Source organism: Eumetopias jubatus, unplaced genomic scaffold (assembly GCF_037043125.1).
Source record: "Eumetopias jubatus isolate StellerSeaLion01/CBP00866 unplaced genomic scaffold, mEumJub1_p1.0 scaffold_1, whole genome shotgun sequence".
NCBI lineage: Eukaryota > Metazoa > Chordata > Mammalia > Carnivora > Otariidae > Eumetopias > Eumetopias jubatus.
In genome coordinates this window covers 147,661,074-147,679,622 of record NW_028274807.1, presented here as the reverse complement: position 1 = coordinate 147,679,622, position 18,549 = coordinate 147,661,074, and the positions used below count along the sequence as shown (strand labels likewise).

Genomic DNA, 18,549 nt, shown 5'->3' with positions numbered 1-18,549 from the left:
TTCCTCTTCTGACCAAGACTACCTGCGCTTGGGGCGAGGGGAAGCAGCTCCCATATTCACTGACCCTTCAGTCCTTCTCTCTGCACTTCTGTAACATCTGTCCCAATAAGCTTTGTCCGAAGAGGTCCTCAGTAAATGACAGCAGAATCTGAATTTGTTCTGAGCAGCTCAAGAGAACGGAGGGATGGGGGAGGTGGCAGAGACCTCAGGGGCCACACACACTGGCTGCTGGCCGACTTTCGGGTTCCCTGTCTGATGCCCTGGCAACACTCAGGCTGTGTCCAGAGATCACAGGACAGCTGTGACCCCCATCTCCCCCCTCCACCACCAGCCTGTTCCCGCCTCTTCCCATGTCCCCCATGCCGGGCCTTGGCAGATCCTCTTAGAATGTGGCAGTGTGGCAAGAGCATGAGGACTGGCAGGAATTTGGAGCTCTGCCCCAGACCAGCTGTGAAATGTTGGCTCTGTTACTTATCCCTCTGAGCCACAGATTCCTCATCTATAGAACCAAGAGAATGGTACCTCTGTCATAGGTTTATGAATGAGTTCACCTATTTAAAATGCTTAGCATGGTGATAGCACATATTAATTAATTTCTAAGAGCAGGGACTATGTCTTCTTCATCCCTGGGGACATGGATGGGTTAGGGTTCTTTCTGGGCACTGACTGGGCTCTTGCTCTCTGTATTTGCCTTAAGACTCTTGAAACATAATCTGAACTCTCTCTGATCTTCTGATGTTATAGTGGAGGAAACTGATGCCCAGAGAGAAGAGAGAGTTTCTCAAGGCACTTGTCCTTTTAATGAAAGAAATGGACTTGAACCAGGGACTGGTGGGCCTCCCTCCTAAGAGTTGGTGCTGTGGTTTTGGTTCATGGAGTCATGGTAGAACAAAGAAGGACCTATAAATCATACTTGCCTTTCAAGGCTCTCATCAGGTGTGGCTCACTCTGGAAGCCTTCCTGATCACCTCCTTCCCCTCTCCCCACCCATGATGGGCCACGGTTCCCATCATGCCCAGGGCTTCTACTTATCTCTAGAGATATATCCCTGACAAGGGTGTTGATATACTCTAGAGCTATCAAACTAGACATTTAAATTCACAAAGGAAGGCCTGTGTTTTATTTTCTTACTACAGCACTAGATAGAGAAGGGCTTGGTAGAAGTTGAATGAATGAGGGGCACCTGGCTGGCTCAGTCGGTGGAGCATGCGACTCTTGACCTCGGGGTTGTGAGTTTGAGCCCCACATTGAGTGTAGAAATTACTTAAAAAAATAAAATCTTGGGCGCCTGGGTGGCTCAGTTGGTCAAGCGACTGCCTTCGGCTCAGGTCATGATCCTGGAGTCCCGGGATGGAGTCCCACATTGGGCTCCCTGCTCAGCGGGGAGTCTCCTTCTCCCTCTGACCCTCTTCCTTCTCATGCTCTCTATCTCTCATTCTCTCTCTCTCAAATAAATAAATAAAATCTTTAAAAAAATAAAATAAAATAAAATCTTTAAAAAAAAAAAGAAGTTGTATGAATGAATGAATGAGCATACATCAAAGCAGATTTGTTCATTATAGATTCCTGTCACTTTTAACAAAGATTCCCCCCACCTGTGCTTTTCCCCTACTGATTCTTTCTGTTGCATTAAGATCTCTGATATCGAGAGCCGGATTTCAGCCCTGACCATTGCAGGATTAAACATAGCACCGTGTGTGCGCCTCACAAGAAAACGAGATCAGAAGCAAAGGAACCAGGTGCGTTTGTCCCTCACTTCCTCTGTTGGAATATTGCACGACCTGGAAAATTTAGAAGATAAAATATCTTTGGCTTTGCAAAGGTGTGTTGACTGCTGTGTTCTGTTTGTAGGTACAAACCATCGACACATCAAGGCAGCAGAGGAGGAAACTGCCTGCCCCACCAGTGAAAGGTGTGCTTACAGTAAAACCACAGAGCTACCAAAGAATTAAGCCTGACTTACTTACTTTGAGTGATTCAGTGATTTGAGTTTGACGACCAGACCTAATGGGGAGTTCTCACCCAGAAGTGCTCTTGTGAAGAATTTTATCTTGACTTGAATCCCCCTAAGAAGCAGACCCCAGGACAAGGATGGGATTTGGGAAGTGATTCCAAGACACACTGGTAGGAGAAGCAAGAAATGATTCAGGGAAGGAAATTAAGTCAATGCAGTGCAATTTAATTCATAGTTAATTTCTCTGGGCAAATGAGGCTAACTCCCACCTGAGGACTTCAGGGAGATAGCATCGATTGCACTTCAGAGTTTCCTGCCCAAAGAATAGGAAAATGAGGATTTCAACTCTCAGCTATCAGCCCCTGACATTCACTGGGGGGAGGCATTAATTCCCTGGTACTTCTACCCCGTCCCATGCATGAGCCGAGAGAGAGTGACGGTGCTTGCAGAAGCACGCTTTTGGAAGGTGCTGGATGCCAGAATGTGTGGTGATGTCAGGGAAATGTGGGCAGGGCATCAGAGGCATCTAACACAATGCACAACCCACAGGGGATTCCAGCGATGCTGGTGTTGTCCCCCTCCTCCACTGGGCGTCTTCAACAATTTCCCTGGATTCAGGAGCCATATATGATGGTACCAAACTAGGACTTAGGTCTACAGATCAGAAGAGTAGACAGTCAGAAGATATGTTTGAGTCTTGGCTCCATCATTCTTTGTTCAGCATTTATTGAATCCATAAAGCCCCATACAATTACAATGTATTACAGATCCATGGTCCCTTATTTGAAACCCTTGGATAAGTATATGTTTCAGAATGTCTTGGACATTAGAAAGGTAATATGGTACATGTATAGTATCATTCCTAACAGCCCCCTCCCCGTGGTGTCTGGGGAAGCATCTGATAAACACATTAACAAGAGAATGTTTACTCTCGGTGGGATGGACAAGGATTTTAAATGGCCATATGTCAATGTAAGTCAGGTTTTGCCATTGGACAGTTTGGGCCCCAAAGTTTTACGGATTTACAACTTTTAGAGCCTTTTATATTCCAGAATCGCAAATAAAAATTTATGAACTATAGACGGCGCACCTGGGTGGCTCAGTCGGTTAGGCATCCGACTCTTGATCTCAACTCAAGTCTTGATCTCAGGGTCATGAATTCAAGCCCTGTATTGGGCTCCATGCTGGGCGTGGAGCCTACTTAAAAAAAAAAGAATTTATGAACTATGGTAGATTATCTCCAAGCTACCCTTTCCTGGAAAGCCATAAATGATTCTTGAATTTGTTTGGTGCATATCATAAAAATAAACACAAAATTAAAAGCTTCTGCAGTCAGACCTGTGGACTGGAATGAGATGCCAAATCTAGAACCAAAATCTGGGTCATGGGGACACCTGGTCTTTCTTCCTCAACACTCAGCCCAGCTTCTGGTTATCACTTATTTCTATTTGTTTCCTTTTAGCTGAAAACATGGAGTCATCTTCAGTGACCACCATGAAAACATTTAACCGCAACTTCATTCTCCAAGGCGCCTCGACAAACAGGACTAATGAAAGGAAAAGCACCACCAAGGATTTGATGGTAACTCAGCTGTGTCTCAATGCCCATCGCTTGCACTGTAGATGGGGCCTCCATTCTTTAGCCCTTCTGTCCGCAGCTCCCCCATCAGAGGCCCAGGAAGCATCCTTCCTGCATGATCTCACGGTCTGTTGGTTGGGGAAGCGGGGGGAGTATGGGGAACGGGGTGGGGGGTGTGCAATGAGAAGTGATGAGCACCCTACCTGGTATTGCTAACCTCTTTGATATGTGGATACATCCTCACAACTATATATCCCGTTCCTTGTAGGGTTTGATATGCGAGAACTAAAAATGCGTACATAAGAATGTAAGGTCTGGTTGAGGTGTCAGAGTTTTTATCCTGTTTTTGATCCATGTTCACTCTTCCTTAAATTTCTTGTTAGCCATTAATTACTTATTGCGTTCCTGAAAAAAAGTCAACAGCTGCCCCTACATGCAAAGGAAGGGACAGGAGATAATTTGCACAAACTCCGGAGAGCCTGTAAAGAGGGCTAACGGATCGTTTGACCAAACAGCTACCTATGCTAGGTGCTGCTTCTATGGGAAGGGCTAATCCAGCTAAACTGCCTCAGTGGTACCATTATGCTGAAGGCAGAGGCCGGGGGGGGGGGGGGGGGGGGCAGGGTGACAAGACTGAAGCAAGGGCAAGTTTACTCTGTTGCCTTTTACACATCACCCATCCCTCCCTTCCCCTTCCTCCCCCTCATGGTCCCTGTACCCTGAGTGCAGGAACCCCAAGTAATGGCATAATGGTGGCCATGCCCTTTGGGGTTACCGAGTGGCAACAGCCTGCCCACTGCTTTTTCTTCACTGCTCAGCCATGACCCCTGACCTTTTCAAGTCCAATTACTTTGCTCCAGGCAGTTACTTTAAAAGAGCTAAAACGCTGCATTTATCGCACTTAAAAGGGCAGACCATTAGGGCCAGGGAAGGAATCTGTTATAAATAAAATAGTTATAAACATTACCTTTCAGAGAGAGAGAGAACAGAGATTAGTGGTCGCCAAGGGCTGTGGGGGAGGGGCCAGAGGAAGACACCACTTGACGGGTAAGAGGTTTTGGTAGGCTTTGGAAACTGGATAGAGGTGGTGGCCACGTGACATTGTGAGGGTAGTAAATGCCCCTGAGTTGTTCGCTCTTTTTGGGGGGCGTGGGGCTGGGGGTGGGGGGGGATCGAGTCTGGAGCAGGGACGGCGCACTCATGTCTCCCCGCAGGAGCCCGCTCCGGAGTCGGCTGTGACGTATTAGCGCCCCGGGACTCCACTGCCAGTGACCCACTGCCTCCGGCCGTACACGACAGTGCCTTGACCCAACAGCCATCGAATACTGTACGGATTCCCACCCGTGGAGAGGGCGTGGGGGAGGCCACGGTGCGCCGCTGCCCAGGGCTGTCCCGATACCTCACCCAGAAAGCAGTCCCGGACTTGCGCACTGCGGTCCTGCCCGCGCTCTGCCTTAGGCTCGCAGGGGGATCCGAGACAGCCAGCCGCGCCGCGGGTTTCCAACAGCAGAGCTCCGTGTGCACAAGATGCATCTTTTCCCTGTCCGCTTTGCTACTCTGTTGTCTTTAAGATCTCTCTCTCTCTCTCTCTTTTTTTTTTTTTTTTTTTTTTGGTCCCTCTGATTCAACTAGAAGTACGTGTCAACAGTTATTTGTCCAAAGGAAAACAGTTGGGGGGTGGGGGGCGGAAGGAAGGGAGATGGGTATTATCATTTAATTCACCATCAGTTCTTATCTCTCACAAGCATCTTTGTCCCCCAAGCGCTAAGGCAAAAAAGTGCAAATGCCCCGCCGTAGTGAACCATCGGGACTGTCCCATTTGGAGAGCGTGCACCCGGGCGAGCATGCAGGTCTCCCTTTGGCCACCTCCTTCCCGGGAAGTTCCAACCCCCTCCCCCCCTCCACCCCCATCCTCCGGGCATAACCAGTCAACCAGTCATTCCCATCGCTTTGCCATCACAAGCCACGAAATGGAAAGCTTGGCCTCACCCACGCCATGGCCAGGTCTATCTGAAACAAGGTCTCATTGAGAATTCAGGGCTCTTCCCTGGAGTTACTGACAGTTTCCGCACTCTGAAGGGGAGGGGAGCTTGAGAAAGCCTCAACACTGACTTAACTTTAGGGCGCTGTCCGGAATCCACATGATGCGGGTTAGCAACGACTGCGCGGCCATGTCTAATGGGGTTTAGGTAAATGGATTCTTGCAGACAATAACCACGTGAGAAAATGTTGTCCTCCAAAATTTATTTCCCAATAAATATTCAGCAAAAGAAGTAGAATGACCTGAAAGGTAAACCTGGTTAAAGAATCGCCTTGGGAAAACTTACAGGCATGAAAAAAGCAAGGATAAACTGAATTTAATGGACACAAGAGCTGACACGAGCTGCACGTTGGTGGTCTCAAATGCATGACTCCGTACGTAGAGTGTGTTTATAAAGGCAAATGGAATGGAATTTCGCACAGTGAATTGAGCATTTGCAACCTTTCTTAAATCTGTCCCTGAGACATTCTGAATCTAAGGAAGCAAATGATGGGAGGCAAGTTTGACCGAAATTCATTAAGTGATTGCTTTCAGGGAGGCAATTCCTTCTACTTTTCATCGTTAGAGCAACCCTCTTCGGTAGGTATCCCCATTTTTCAGATTTGGAAACGGAGGGGACCAGAGAGATTAGTTTGCCAAAGTCACACCTTGAAACTAAGTCTAATTGGAATGCCCCACAAAAGCCTCACTCCGTGTTTGTTTCAACTTCTACATTCTTTTGCTGCTACACACATTCCCAGACCTGATTTGCTGCTGAGATGTGTGTTATGACTCCTTCCTAATGGGGGTCTGCCTATCTTCCAGCGATGCTCCCTGCTGATGCTGTGTATGTGTTATCCCACAGAAATGACTCCTTTGAAATAAACTAAGTCTTTGGCTCTTTGTTCTGTTGGTGTGACTCAAAGCAGACAAATTTTTAAAAACACAACAAAAAAAGATCTGAGTTCCAAATAGAATGTTTTCTTTAAGAGGCATGAAAAGCAACTATTGTTGTGTTACAGTGTTAAAATATTCAGTTTTCTTTGACAAAAACGTGTACTGTGTAAGCCTTGCAAAAAAAACAAAAACAAAAACAAAAAAAAGAAGAACCCTGCTCTATGGCATTTGAAATTTTATAAAGGTTTCCTTGTGCCAAATAAGTGCAAAGATTTAATTTACTATTAAAAACCATAAGCATATGTTATAGTTTCAGAAGAATTATTTTGTCATCAAGTGATTTTGATCTTTGGTGTCAATATTTATATTTAGATTAATTTTTATAAAGGAAAATATTTTAATGGTTTAAGAAAATGAGGACAATAGGACCATATCTTTGATGACTTCTGAAAGTTATGCTTGCCTTCATGTTATGTGCATATTGCCAAGAATTACTGTCAAGAGAAATGATAAAGAAGTAAAAGTCATTTATGAAAAATAATGTCTGTGGGTGTGTGGTTGTTTGGGTTGGGAAGGACTGAGCGCAGAGGGGACAGGGAAAGAACGTTCAAAGCTACTGTTCAAAGCTACCGACATTCAAAGCTACTGTTGCCCCCCACCCCCATTCTTTCCAGTTACACCACTTGCTTCTCCATTACTCATTGTCCTGAGAGCAGAATTCCCCAGTATAAGACCAGCAGTTCTCAAAGCAGGGGGCAGGAGGGGAGCAGTGTGGGTTTATCCCTCAGGAGACCTTTCCGATTGTCATAACTTGGTGGGGGGTTGCTACTGGCATACAGTGGATAGTGGCCGGGGATGCTGCTAAACATCCTACAACGCATAGCCACCCGCAACCGAGAATTATCTCACGCAAAATGTGAACAGTGCCAAGGCTGAGGACCCTGGGACCCTGGAGGTAAGCCTGCACATGAGCGGGGAGGCCCCTGCCGGTCTCTGCAGGGACGGGGTAGCTATGCAGGAAGCAGGACTGTGACTCTCCCAGAGTCTTTCACAGGTTCAGTGGCAACTGTGGGCTCTCTGGGGCCGGCCTGCCCAGACACTGGACGTTGCCATCCCCAAGGAGGAGTAGGAACTCTCCTCCGACTGGAAATGAGTGAGAGAATAACACGAATGGAAACCACGGGCCTTCGCCACCTGGTGGCCTAAGACGGTCGTATTCAAACTTGAGTGGGCATCAGAATCACCTGTTAAGATACAGATTCATGGGATTCACCCAGTCATCCCCAGCGCTCGGTCTACCTTTCTCTACATGACTATTCAAGTGCCTGGCACGACAGTATTTGCTAAGCATTAGAAGCAAACAAGCTAACATTTAGGTGGACAAGGCATTTCAGGTGGGGGGAGAAAAACATCAGTAGGCCCATCTGAGGTCCTCTTCAGGCAGGATTTTCTGGCTGGAATTCCTGGTTTCTCCATCCTCCCTCCCCACGGCCCCACCCCCACAGGGCAGCCAGACACGTAAGACAGTGAAGACAGTCCAGTCACGTTCTAGCGGCAGGAGCATTCCACCTCTAACCCAGAAGCCCCCAAAGCATTGCTGAGCAACCAATCTGCCTCGTCAATCTGAATATTCAAGAGAACCTATTGAGCCAACAAGTTGAGTATCAAGACTGAGGGGCAGCTATACTCCTAGAAAATTTACAGCTCTTCATGCTTCTGGGGTAAACGGGAACAGTGTGGCCATGATATTTTCCCCTAAGAGATTAGTGCTTGATTTGCCATGACCAAAAAATAAATAAATAATAATGTGACCTAATATTCAAAGCACTTGAAGGCTGCCAGAAAAAACTAGGCTCTACTCTTAAGACTTTCCATTTCACATTTACTCTGTGGCCTATCGCCTTATATGTGAGATGGGTTATAAAAATCTTCCTAGTGTTGTTAAAAGGTTAAATGAAAAAAAACAAAAAAACAAAAAAAAAGGTTAAATGAAATAACCCATGAGGAAACTCAGCAGAATCCTGGAGTACTAGAGGTACTATAGTGTTATAGGTATATTTATTATAGATGTATATATAGTATATTATAGGTACTTTTCCTTAGGACAAGAAATCATTCAGGGGCACCTGGGTGGCTCAGTCGTTAAGCGTCTGCCTTCGGCTCAGGTCATGATCCCAGGGTCCTGGGATCAAGTCCCACACTGTGGTCCCTGCTCAGCGGGGAGCCTGCTTCTCCCTCTGCCTGCCACTCCCCCTGCTTGTGGTGTCTCTCTCGCTATCTCTCTCTCTCTGTGTCAAATAAATAAATAAAATCTTTAAAAAAAGAGAAATCATTCAAATATGTACACCATGACTTAGGCAAAATGCTGTGCCTCACTCTTCCTACCAACAGTAAAAAAGATCATTGCTCTAAAATATGCACTCCATTTCCACCCTGACTCTGGGAGGAGCGCACTACCCTTGACGTTGGGCTTGGCCATGTGACTTGCCTTATGGTTGGTGGAACATACTTCTCTTAGTTCATTGGGCTGCTTTGACAAAATTCCAGAGACCGAGCAGTTCATAAACAACAGAAATTATTTCTCACAGTTCTGGAGGCTGGAAATCCAAGACCAGGGCGCAAACATGGCCAGGGGCTGCCGGAAGCTGTTGCAGACTGTCAGCTTCTTACTGTGCCCTCGAATGCAAGCAGGCAAGGGATCTCTCTGGAGCCTCTCCTAAAAGCACACTAATCCCAATTGTGAGGATGGCTCCTCGTGACTCAATCACCTCCCAAAAGCCCCAACTCCTTACGCCATCACCTGAGGGGTTAGGTTTCAACATATGAACTTGCGGGGGAACACAAACATTCTCCAACCCTTGGTTTGGACTTGGCCGCATGACTTCCTTGGCTAATAAGATGGTAGGAAAGAGCTACATAATTGGCTTTTTGAAATATGTTTATGGAGTTGGGTTTGTCCATTTACATTTTGCCATTCTGAGAACATGCCACAGGCAGCCCACTGTCCAAGGAACAGACCCAGACAACCAACCTGTGGCTTGCGGCCAAGCTCAGCTGAGCACAGCTGAGTGAGATCAGCAGAACCACCCCACCAACCTTTAGACATACGAGCAAGAATAAACCATCCCTCTTTTAAACCACTGAGATTGGCAGTAGTTTATTACACAGGAATGACTAACTGATTCACTCCCTGAAAAATGCATTTTATCGCCTTAGATTAATCCTTCTGTTGGGGGTGAAATGAAGATGAGTGGCTATCAATGGTAAAATTGCATGCCAATATGAAGGATGGATAAGCAAAGTGTTGAGCTGAAATGGTTTTGACATTTCACAATTTATATATGAAATTTCTGTTATGTTTACATGTTTCCCCAAAATGTAGCACCTCTCGCTCTCTCTCTCTTTCTCTCTCTTGCTCTTGCTCTCGCCCTGTGTGTGTATGTGTATTGATCTTTCCAAAAGGTCCTCTATTCATTGAAATTTTTGATAAAACACTAAAACACAAGAGACATTTGGTGTGTTATTTTAAAAATAACTTCTCACAACAACTACTCCATTTTCTCCCAGGGGAAGTATTTCCCATGCACAATTTGCATTTTACAGAACAGTTGGTTGTGTGAAACTTCTGTCTCTGCAATTGCGTTATAATTATGACAAAGTGCAGGTAAATGGAGTTGCATTTTAAACAGATTTCAAGAGGCTAGAAAACTTTAATACCCACTTCAAACATCAGAAACCTCAAAGAAGTTATTTAGAGGGACCCAGTTTGGTAGAATCAAGTCCTACAATATGGAAAACTATGTTTTATATCAAAGCTATAACGTTTGATAAAGATGAAAGCATTAAGGTAGTGCTTCTCCAATGTTAAGGTGCAAATTCTGCTTCAGCAGGGTCTGAGGTGGCGGGGGGGGCGGGGGGCACAATGCTGCGATTCTAACAAGCTCCCAGGTGATGCCAATGTTGCCAGCCGCACCTGAGCAGCAAGGTTCCGAGGTTCAGTGGAGTCCGTCAGAGAGCCCCCTGTGGGATAGAGGCCAGTTACCCACAGAGGTACCCTCTTCATTAACAACTCTTTTCTGACTTTCCCTTCCTTCATTTACTCACATTCTTCCTCCCTCAGCACGTATCCTGGGGTCACCTCCCCAAGGAACTACTGAAGTAGTTCAGAGTGAACTACTTCAGTGTACTGAAGTAGTACAGAGTCTCCTTTGGGGAAAACCCAAACCAAGACATGCCCTGCATGCATGTGCATGTTTGCATAGGCTTCCTGCACTGACCTTCTTCAGGAATTGAGTTCTATTCATCCCGCACAGAGCCCAGCACGGAGCAGGTGCTAGAAACAAATGTGGTTCATCTAGGATGGCCAAGGTGGTCCCAGCTCTAGGACGTGTGGTTGCCCCATGCCCATGTGACTGAACTGAAGATTATGCGCGACAGGGAGCAGTCCCTCTCATGCCCAGCCAGAGGTTGGGAGTGAGCATCTTCAAGACACTGAAGTGCACAGGAGAAATCTTAACACCAACATGGAGGAGCAGGAGGCACCCCCAAACCTTTACTTCACCCTTGTTCCTCTTCTAGAGGCAGTGGGGCAATCCCAGGTGGCAATAAACAGTCCAGGCACCTGCTCCCTAGAATCTAAAAGCACAAGCCCCTGTATCCATAGAGGCTCACAACCTGCAGGTCCCAGTAGATGCCAGTAAATTTGGCTTAGTTTAGCTGGGCTCCAGGCTGAGCAAGAGTTAACACAGGGTTCTTGGATGCAATCACCCCTTCTTGCCATCAGCGATAAGGCGGGAAAACTTTGAGATGCTCACTCGTTTCATTGACTTCTTTGAACACAGCCCATGTGCCCAGCCATGACCCATCTTTTCTCTGAGTGGATCCCTCTCCTTTATTCTTTGCCCACCAAAAGCCAAAACTTTGAGAACTTAACGGTTAAAGTAGTAGTCCAAAGTGGGGTACAGACGACACATGGGGTGTAAAGATGGTCAGCTGGGGGTAGGCGAAAGAAAATGCTAGAACTTCTCTTTATACTTATTTTTTATCTGGAAGTAAGTTTACCAATATGAAACATATGATAGATGAGAGGACATGTAAATAATTTACAATGGAATATACCTATTTTGAGCATGCATTGTCAGTTTTTCCTAATGGGAGATGTGATATCGGACCACCTACTAGTTGGAAAACCTAGTATACTTCTGATGACTCAAATTCCCCCTCGAGTTGGTCCCCACCCCTGTCCTGTTAGGGACAGTGTTAACTCTCAAGACCTGACCCAGTGCTTGAAGGGCAGCTGAAAGCAGGGCAGAGGTGGGGAGGTCATCCCGAGAGCCCCAATCTATTGGTTTGGCCTGGGATGGGTGTTGCTCCATCCCTTCAGGGAAAAGCTTTCTGTCAATCCTGACTGTCTTCCTTGCTCTCCTCCCTAGCCCAGGGAGGGAATGTCCACTTACTATCCAACTATCTTAATGAACTACTGAAAGACACCAGGTTATTTTTGTCCAGAAACGACTCAATGGGCAGCCTTGAGGTGTGGGGATTTCCCATCAAGTTTCCCTGTGGTTCTCTGAAGTGGACCCAAATGGACCCTCTTATCTCTGCTAGGAGAGGTAAGAGCCATGTGGCATTGAGAGGCAGGTGAACCAGGCAACAGCCTCCCCTCTATCCTGCTCTGCCTCCCTTGATTTATAGCACCCAAAGCCCTCCAGCCAGGTGGGCTCAGCTGTTCCCAAGCCCAGCTAACCTGAGAACCTCTGGACAGTCTATTTGTGCAGGAAAAGGGCACCAAACATCTGCACATCTGTCATCTCTTAAGATCTTCCATGAGTCCAGGAGAGTCTGTATTCTGCTATACTCAGAGCCATTTGGAGAGTATGCCTTTGGCACTTCCCAGACAGCCCCAACAAGTTTGCTAAGTTCTCAGTCTGTACTTGCCCAGGAAGGTTGGAGGGGCAGGTCTGAGAGCCTGGTGGCCTAAAGACCACGAGAGCCATCTGTGTTCTTCACCATGTGTTGTGTGTATCAAATGAAAAGGAGCAATGCTGGCCCAGAGCCATGATGGGCCACAACCACGAGGTGTTAGGTAGTAAGGTGACAGGATGAAAAGGCATGTAACTGTCGTTCACTGAGCAATATGGCCATTACTTAATTGAAGATAAAAGGGCAACTTGCAGGTAGTGGGAGTAATAAGTATTTTCTGTTGCACTTCCATCTTCAACATGCCTCCCTGTTTTCTTGTAATGACAGTAACTTGCACTTTTCAAGCCTGTCTTTTCTGGTGTATTCTTCCCTACTATTGTATTCACTTCATGATAAACTCACTCAGAAGTCAGAAAAAGATTTCCGTCTTTGAGGAAGGGCCAGTCTTTAAAAGCGGAAGGCTGGACAAGTATTCTTTGCCCTGATAAATGTAGACCATGTGTCCCAAATGCTCTGCTGAGAACAGACTCTGTGAATGAGCATTTCCATCCCATTTGTAATTTGGGTCTTTGTAGAACCATCCTGGTGATGAATGGGTTGCTTTCCTCGGTCTGGCAGAATCGAGGTTCCTTCCTTTCTGTCTTTGAATGACACTGTTATTGGCTTTTCTGTGTCCAGTAGCAATTCTGAAATGCTGCTTGTCTGAGCTTCAGTGGCTCTACTGGTGTCATTTGGCCAAATGTCAACTTGGTGCCCATTGATTGTTGAACTGTCTGATGACAAAGGAGTAAGTCACACCTTCTTGACTTGAAGCAGTTAGGATTGTGCTCTCCTGGCCTCCACTCTGTCTTTGATTGCAGGAGAAAATATACATCTTGGCTAATGCTAAAATGACAGATCTAAAATGTCATTGGGAAGCCTATTCCAGGCATTGTCAGAGCCCTGTACCGTATGGGAATTCTGGATCACAGCTCCTGGCAGGGCCCCACTTACTCTCTGTGGGTCACAAACCATTAAAACTAAGACCTTTCTCAACTCTGTGTCTTCCCACATTATATTCGGTCCCCTGGAACGCCTCCCTCTGACTGTGAAAAGCCCTACCTATTCTTTAAGAAGGCTTGGCTCAAATGTCACCTCCTCTCTGACGGTCCTGACCCCTCCCAGCCTAGGAGAACCCTAGTGTAACCCAGATGGTTGAAGGTGGAAGTAGACTCCATGCCACTCAAAAACTAGGTTCAAATCTACACTGGTTCACACTCCTCTAATTCTATTTCCTATGAAGCCCAAAGCCTTTCCCAGAAGGCTGTGAGTTTGTGCTTAGGAAGATCCATGGTTTCTGATCTTTGCTCCCTTGTTGCAGGCTCCATTTTTCACTGCACCAATCCAGACAGGAAATTTAACCCTTCACCATTTTCATTTAAAACAACAAAGACAACAATCTATCATCCCTTAAAAGTAGACATCACTGAAGGGCTGATGGGCAGCAGGAGCTTGTGGAAGTTGGGGGGTGGGGTGGGGAAGTAGGTGGGGACATATCACCTAATAGCTGAAAATTCCGTTTATTTTTTATTTATTTATTTTTTTGAGATCGTATATGGATCTCAAGATAGAGAGAAATAGCAAGTCTGTCCATATCCCCCACTTGATAGATAAGGAGAAATTCAGTAACATGCCCAAAGTTACACAGCTAGTATATAGCAGAACCGAGACTCACACCTCCACTGTTAGGTCTGATCCCGGGCTCTGAGCCACTGATCTGCACTGTCCCCCAGCAGCTTTGATGTCACTTCTTCTTCTTTTTTATTTAATTTTATTATGTTATGTTAATCACCATACATTACATCATTAGTTTTTGATGTAGTGTTCCATGATTCATTGTTTGCGTATAACACCCAGTGCTCCATTCAGTACGTGCCCTCTTTAATACCCATCACCAGGCTAACCCATCCCCCCACCCTGAAAATTCCATTTAGACATTCCCGTTCCTCAAAGTCCTCTTTCCAATCAATACTGGACTTCCTACACAGCGCCAGTCTCCTGTTATGCCCTGCCTCCTCCTCTCTGACCTCCAGGATTGCTTGGCCAACTCCACAGGCCTCTGTGATGTCTTGGCCCCACTGAAAACTCAGAGCAGAGGTGTCCCACTTTCTGCCCAAGCACTTAACACAGAGAAAGCTCTCCACCTATGCAGAGTGCTGGAATTCACTGTTAGTATTCATTTTCCACCTAAGTTGCATGATTCACTCCTTCCTCTCAACACAGAGCATTTTGCATGTTCCCCCATCACCATCCCATTTATCACAGATAAACATAATTTATGTGCATGCCTGGATTGATACGGTGCATTTTGTCTTTAGTCCATGATTAGAAGTAAGACACTAAAAAGTTTGAGAGGCAAGTGACCTGCTCAGATTTGTGAGTTTATTCTTTTCAATGGCTCTGTTTTTTTAGTGTAAGGAATACATGACAGCAGGGCTAATTTGGAGACTTCCTATGGAGTCCAGGAAGGAATCAAGACAGCTTAGATTAGGGCAGGGAGAAAGGAGAATTTTGGTGGATCCAGGAGACATTTTAGAGGCAAAAACGGGATTTAGGAATTGGTTGGATATGGGGAGTGAAAAAGATTGAGGTGTGAAATAAGGAAAACCTTGGTCCCATTCACCGAGCTGGGGGATGGTGAGGAAAGACAAATTCCTTTTTGGATATGTTCCATTTGCGATATTGACCAAGTGGAGAGGTGTAGGAAGTAGGTGGATCTACATTTGTAGAGACCAGGGCTGGAGGTGGAGATCAGAGGGCTCCACTGGGACACAGATGGAACTGGAAGTGTACACATGGATGTGGTCACTGAGGGACCTTATAAAACCTGACTGGTACCAAGGGCCCTGGGCCTGTGGCTCAGCAGGAGAAGAGCAGCCAGAAGGGTAGGAGGAAAACCAGAGAATAATGTCCACTAAAAATAAAAATCCAAAATAAATAAGTTAATTAACAATAAAAAATTTAAAAAGATAATAATAAAAATCCAGAAACTGCCAACCATCCCCAGAACACAAACAGCTGGGAAAAGCCCCGGGAGTCCACATGCACTTTTCCCTATAACTGCTGCCCTAAAGTAACCTATAGCTTCATCATAATACACTTACATTGTGGTTTCTACCCCCCTCTGGGGGGGGAGACGTCTGTCGTGATATCGGACAAGGACCATATAGGGCCCCGAACTCCCCCTCCCAACCTGTAGGAGGAGTCCCTTAGATGATTGAAAGCCATCTCAGAGACTGTCCTAGCTCTGACCCTTAAACAATGCAAGCACAAAAAGAGAAGACACCTCCAGCCCCTCGTACGTACAGTTGCCATCTCTGGGCGCGCCGGTTCCCCCATCCTGAAAGTGTACTTTTGCTTTTGCACTTTCTGATAAAGGCTTGCTTACTTGAGAGTTTGGCTCTGAAGTCTTCCTTGGCTGAACTCAAGAACCGAGGTCTGCAAGGAGGCTGGAAGGGACCCACCGATGACATAACCACCTCCCTACCCAGGCCCCAGGCAATAGTGAGGCTGAAAGCAGGTGCTCAAGGGTTGACGGCTGACTCAAAGAACCAAGCAGGAAGAGTGGAGAGAAGGGAGGAAGGGTAGGGAGGCCCCCAGGTTTCCTGCTAGGGCTTTTGGGTCAGTGGCAGCTCCATTTGCTAAAACAGTGGAACAGATAAGGCATATAGTAGTACTTTCTTTTACTCTGAAGTTTGCTCATATTTTTGTTCGAACTGATTTTGCAATCTCCACACTTTTTAATTAGCTACTCTGAAAGACACCTAAAATTATCATTCTGAGTAACTAAAAGAAGACTGGTTGTAGTGTTTCCACCACTACCGTAACTTAGCACCCTTGGCTATACAACATGGGGACTGGGTTTATGGCCAATGGTTTATAATATTTTCACAACATCCTAGCTCATGCATGAAGATAAATCTTACTCCATTTTCTCTGTTCATGTGCTTACTGTGACAAATGCTCTTGAAAATATTGTCTGTTATATTGCTTGGAGTCCTTTATTTATTTTGGAATTATACATCCAGAAACAAGGATGTTGGCCTCCAAACCAATTGTTCTTACTGACCGCTCTACAAATTTTCATGTTTCTGTTAAGGAGTGTTATCATTAAAGAGGACTAATATGCAAAGGGAATTAAGGTGAGGTGAACTGACTAGCAGGTTTTCTTTTACTTAATCTGTTTTCTCCCCCTCTCTCCGTGTCCTACCCATTTCTCAAGGCCGCGAATGGCTTTATTTACATAATTGCTCACATTTGTTTCCCTTCCTCAAAGGTGTTTTTGATGCAGAATAACTTCCGCTCTGTCTTTATTCTTTAGTTCAAGGGGAAATCCTAATGCATTTCCTTATTGTAGCTATGGTAGCTTATTGTAACCAGTAGAACCCAAATGGAAATGATCTGAGCCCTTCCTTGGTCTACCGATTGTTTGTAAATAGCTACCTCCTCTACTTCGGCCTTATCCTTCTCTTGACACCATGATGCGGCTGAATGCATCTGTGAGGTTGCCAGGCCACTGCGCTCAACCGTCCTCTACTGGTGACTACTCCTTATTCAGCCTCTAGGATGCACACACCTCTTTCCTTTGGTATCCAAAACTCCATCTTCTGATTTTCCTCCTATCTTAACAATCACACTGGCAAGTCTGAGCAGACAAGGAGCCAGCAAAGGTGCTGGAAATAGTGTGACAGATGATATGGAAGAAAACCAAGAGAGGGGATGTCATAGAAACCAAAAGAAGAAAGGAGTAGTTCACTTCATCAAGTACTGAAGTCAAGTAAGGCGGGGGGGGGGGGCAAAACATGAAATGACATTCAATTGGGAATATGGAGGTCAACCAAACTTGGTCAAGAATGGTCTCAGCGCTATGGAAAGACAAGCCTGTCTGGAGGGAGTTAGGAGAGATAGGTCTTGAGCAAGTGGAGAAAGTAATATAAACAACTCTTTGGAAGATTAGAGAAATGGGTCCTAGCAAGAAAAGGAATGAAGTCAAGGGAGGTTTTTATTTTTGTTCTTTCAAGATGGAAGATGCTAGAGGATTTTTGCATCCTGTTAGAACTATACTATAGAGAGAAAGACATTATAAATGCAAGCAAGAGAAGGGGATTCTTCCAAGAGCAACGTCCTAGAAAAGACAAAGGAGGAAAACAGTGATTCTTCATCCATTGTAACAAGATGCAAGGTAGAGAGCAGAGGCACAAATGCAAGGAAATTTGGAGATTTGGTTGGTTGGATGATGTTTGTTCCCATCCGATTGTTTCTATTTTCTCAATAAAGTATAAGCAAGGCCATCAGCTGGGATGAATATAGGGGAAGAAGTTGGGTTTTGCGAAGAGAGAAAAGGTCTGAAATCATCACTGTAGTGAGAAAAAGAACATCCTAGGAAGTACAGCAAGAAGTGAGGTACTGACTGCCCTTCTGAGATTTGTGGTTTAGAATTTAAAATGAGGCTGGCTAATGAAAACAGAAATATTGGGTGTAAAGCACTTAGTCCTGACCTGGTACATAATGCACACTCAGTAAATGCAAGCTATTACTATTTTGCCACATGAGTATGTCTTTATTATTTGCTTAGATGAGATACAATCCTATCAAGGAAGGGAGGGAGGGAGGGAGGGAGGGAGGGAGGGAGGGAGGAAGGAAGGAAGGAAGGATGAATCTTGGGTGAGATGGTTTTACCAGCATTGTCAGTCCATTAAATATGGAAAAAGTTTCCAATAAAGTAAGATGATTGAATGTAAGAGTCTTGAAAAGTAGACCTAATGGCCTAAGGAACCAATGAAATATGAAGAGCATGATATCAGTTAAATAAGATTTCATAAGGACATGGTACCACGAGTTTGCATCCAAATGTGGCTGTTACCAGAACCTTGTGCAGCCTTGTAACGTGAGGGCATGGTTGGTCTGGGATTACAAACCTTGGTGGGCAGACTACAATATGGGTGTATCATACGTAAAAAAGTAATATACTCAGTTAAAAGAGTAATAGAATCGATTAAGCAGCTCTTATACTGAAGTGAGCTAAGGAAAGAATTCTGGGAAGCTATTATTACAATGAAAATATCAGCATAAATTTGAGACTTGGAAAGGTCACTGGTCTATCCTTGAAATTAGACACAACAACCTCCTGCATCATCCC

The 18,549-nt window shown here is 45.4% G+C and overlaps 1 protein-coding gene across 3 annotated transcripts in view; it reads left to right on the top strand.

The window, feature by feature from the left end:
• Nucleotides 1-4,779, top strand: part of MYRIP (myosin VIIA and Rab interacting protein) — a 343,082-nt gene extending 338,303 nt beyond the window's left edge. For all 3 annotated transcript variants that reach the window (XM_028107182.1, XM_028107181.1, XM_028107183.1), the window contains 4 exons: nucleotides 1,635-1,739; nucleotides 1,852-1,912; nucleotides 3,417-3,535; nucleotides 4,747-4,779. In XM_028107182.1, coding sequence (XP_027962983.1) covers nucleotides 1,635-1,739; nucleotides 1,852-1,912; nucleotides 3,417-3,535; nucleotides 4,747-4,779 — 318 coding nt within the window. The remainder of the gene's footprint in view (nucleotides 1-1,634; nucleotides 1,740-1,851; nucleotides 1,913-3,416; nucleotides 3,536-4,746) is intronic.
• Nucleotides 4,780-18,549: the final 13,770 nt, after the last annotated feature.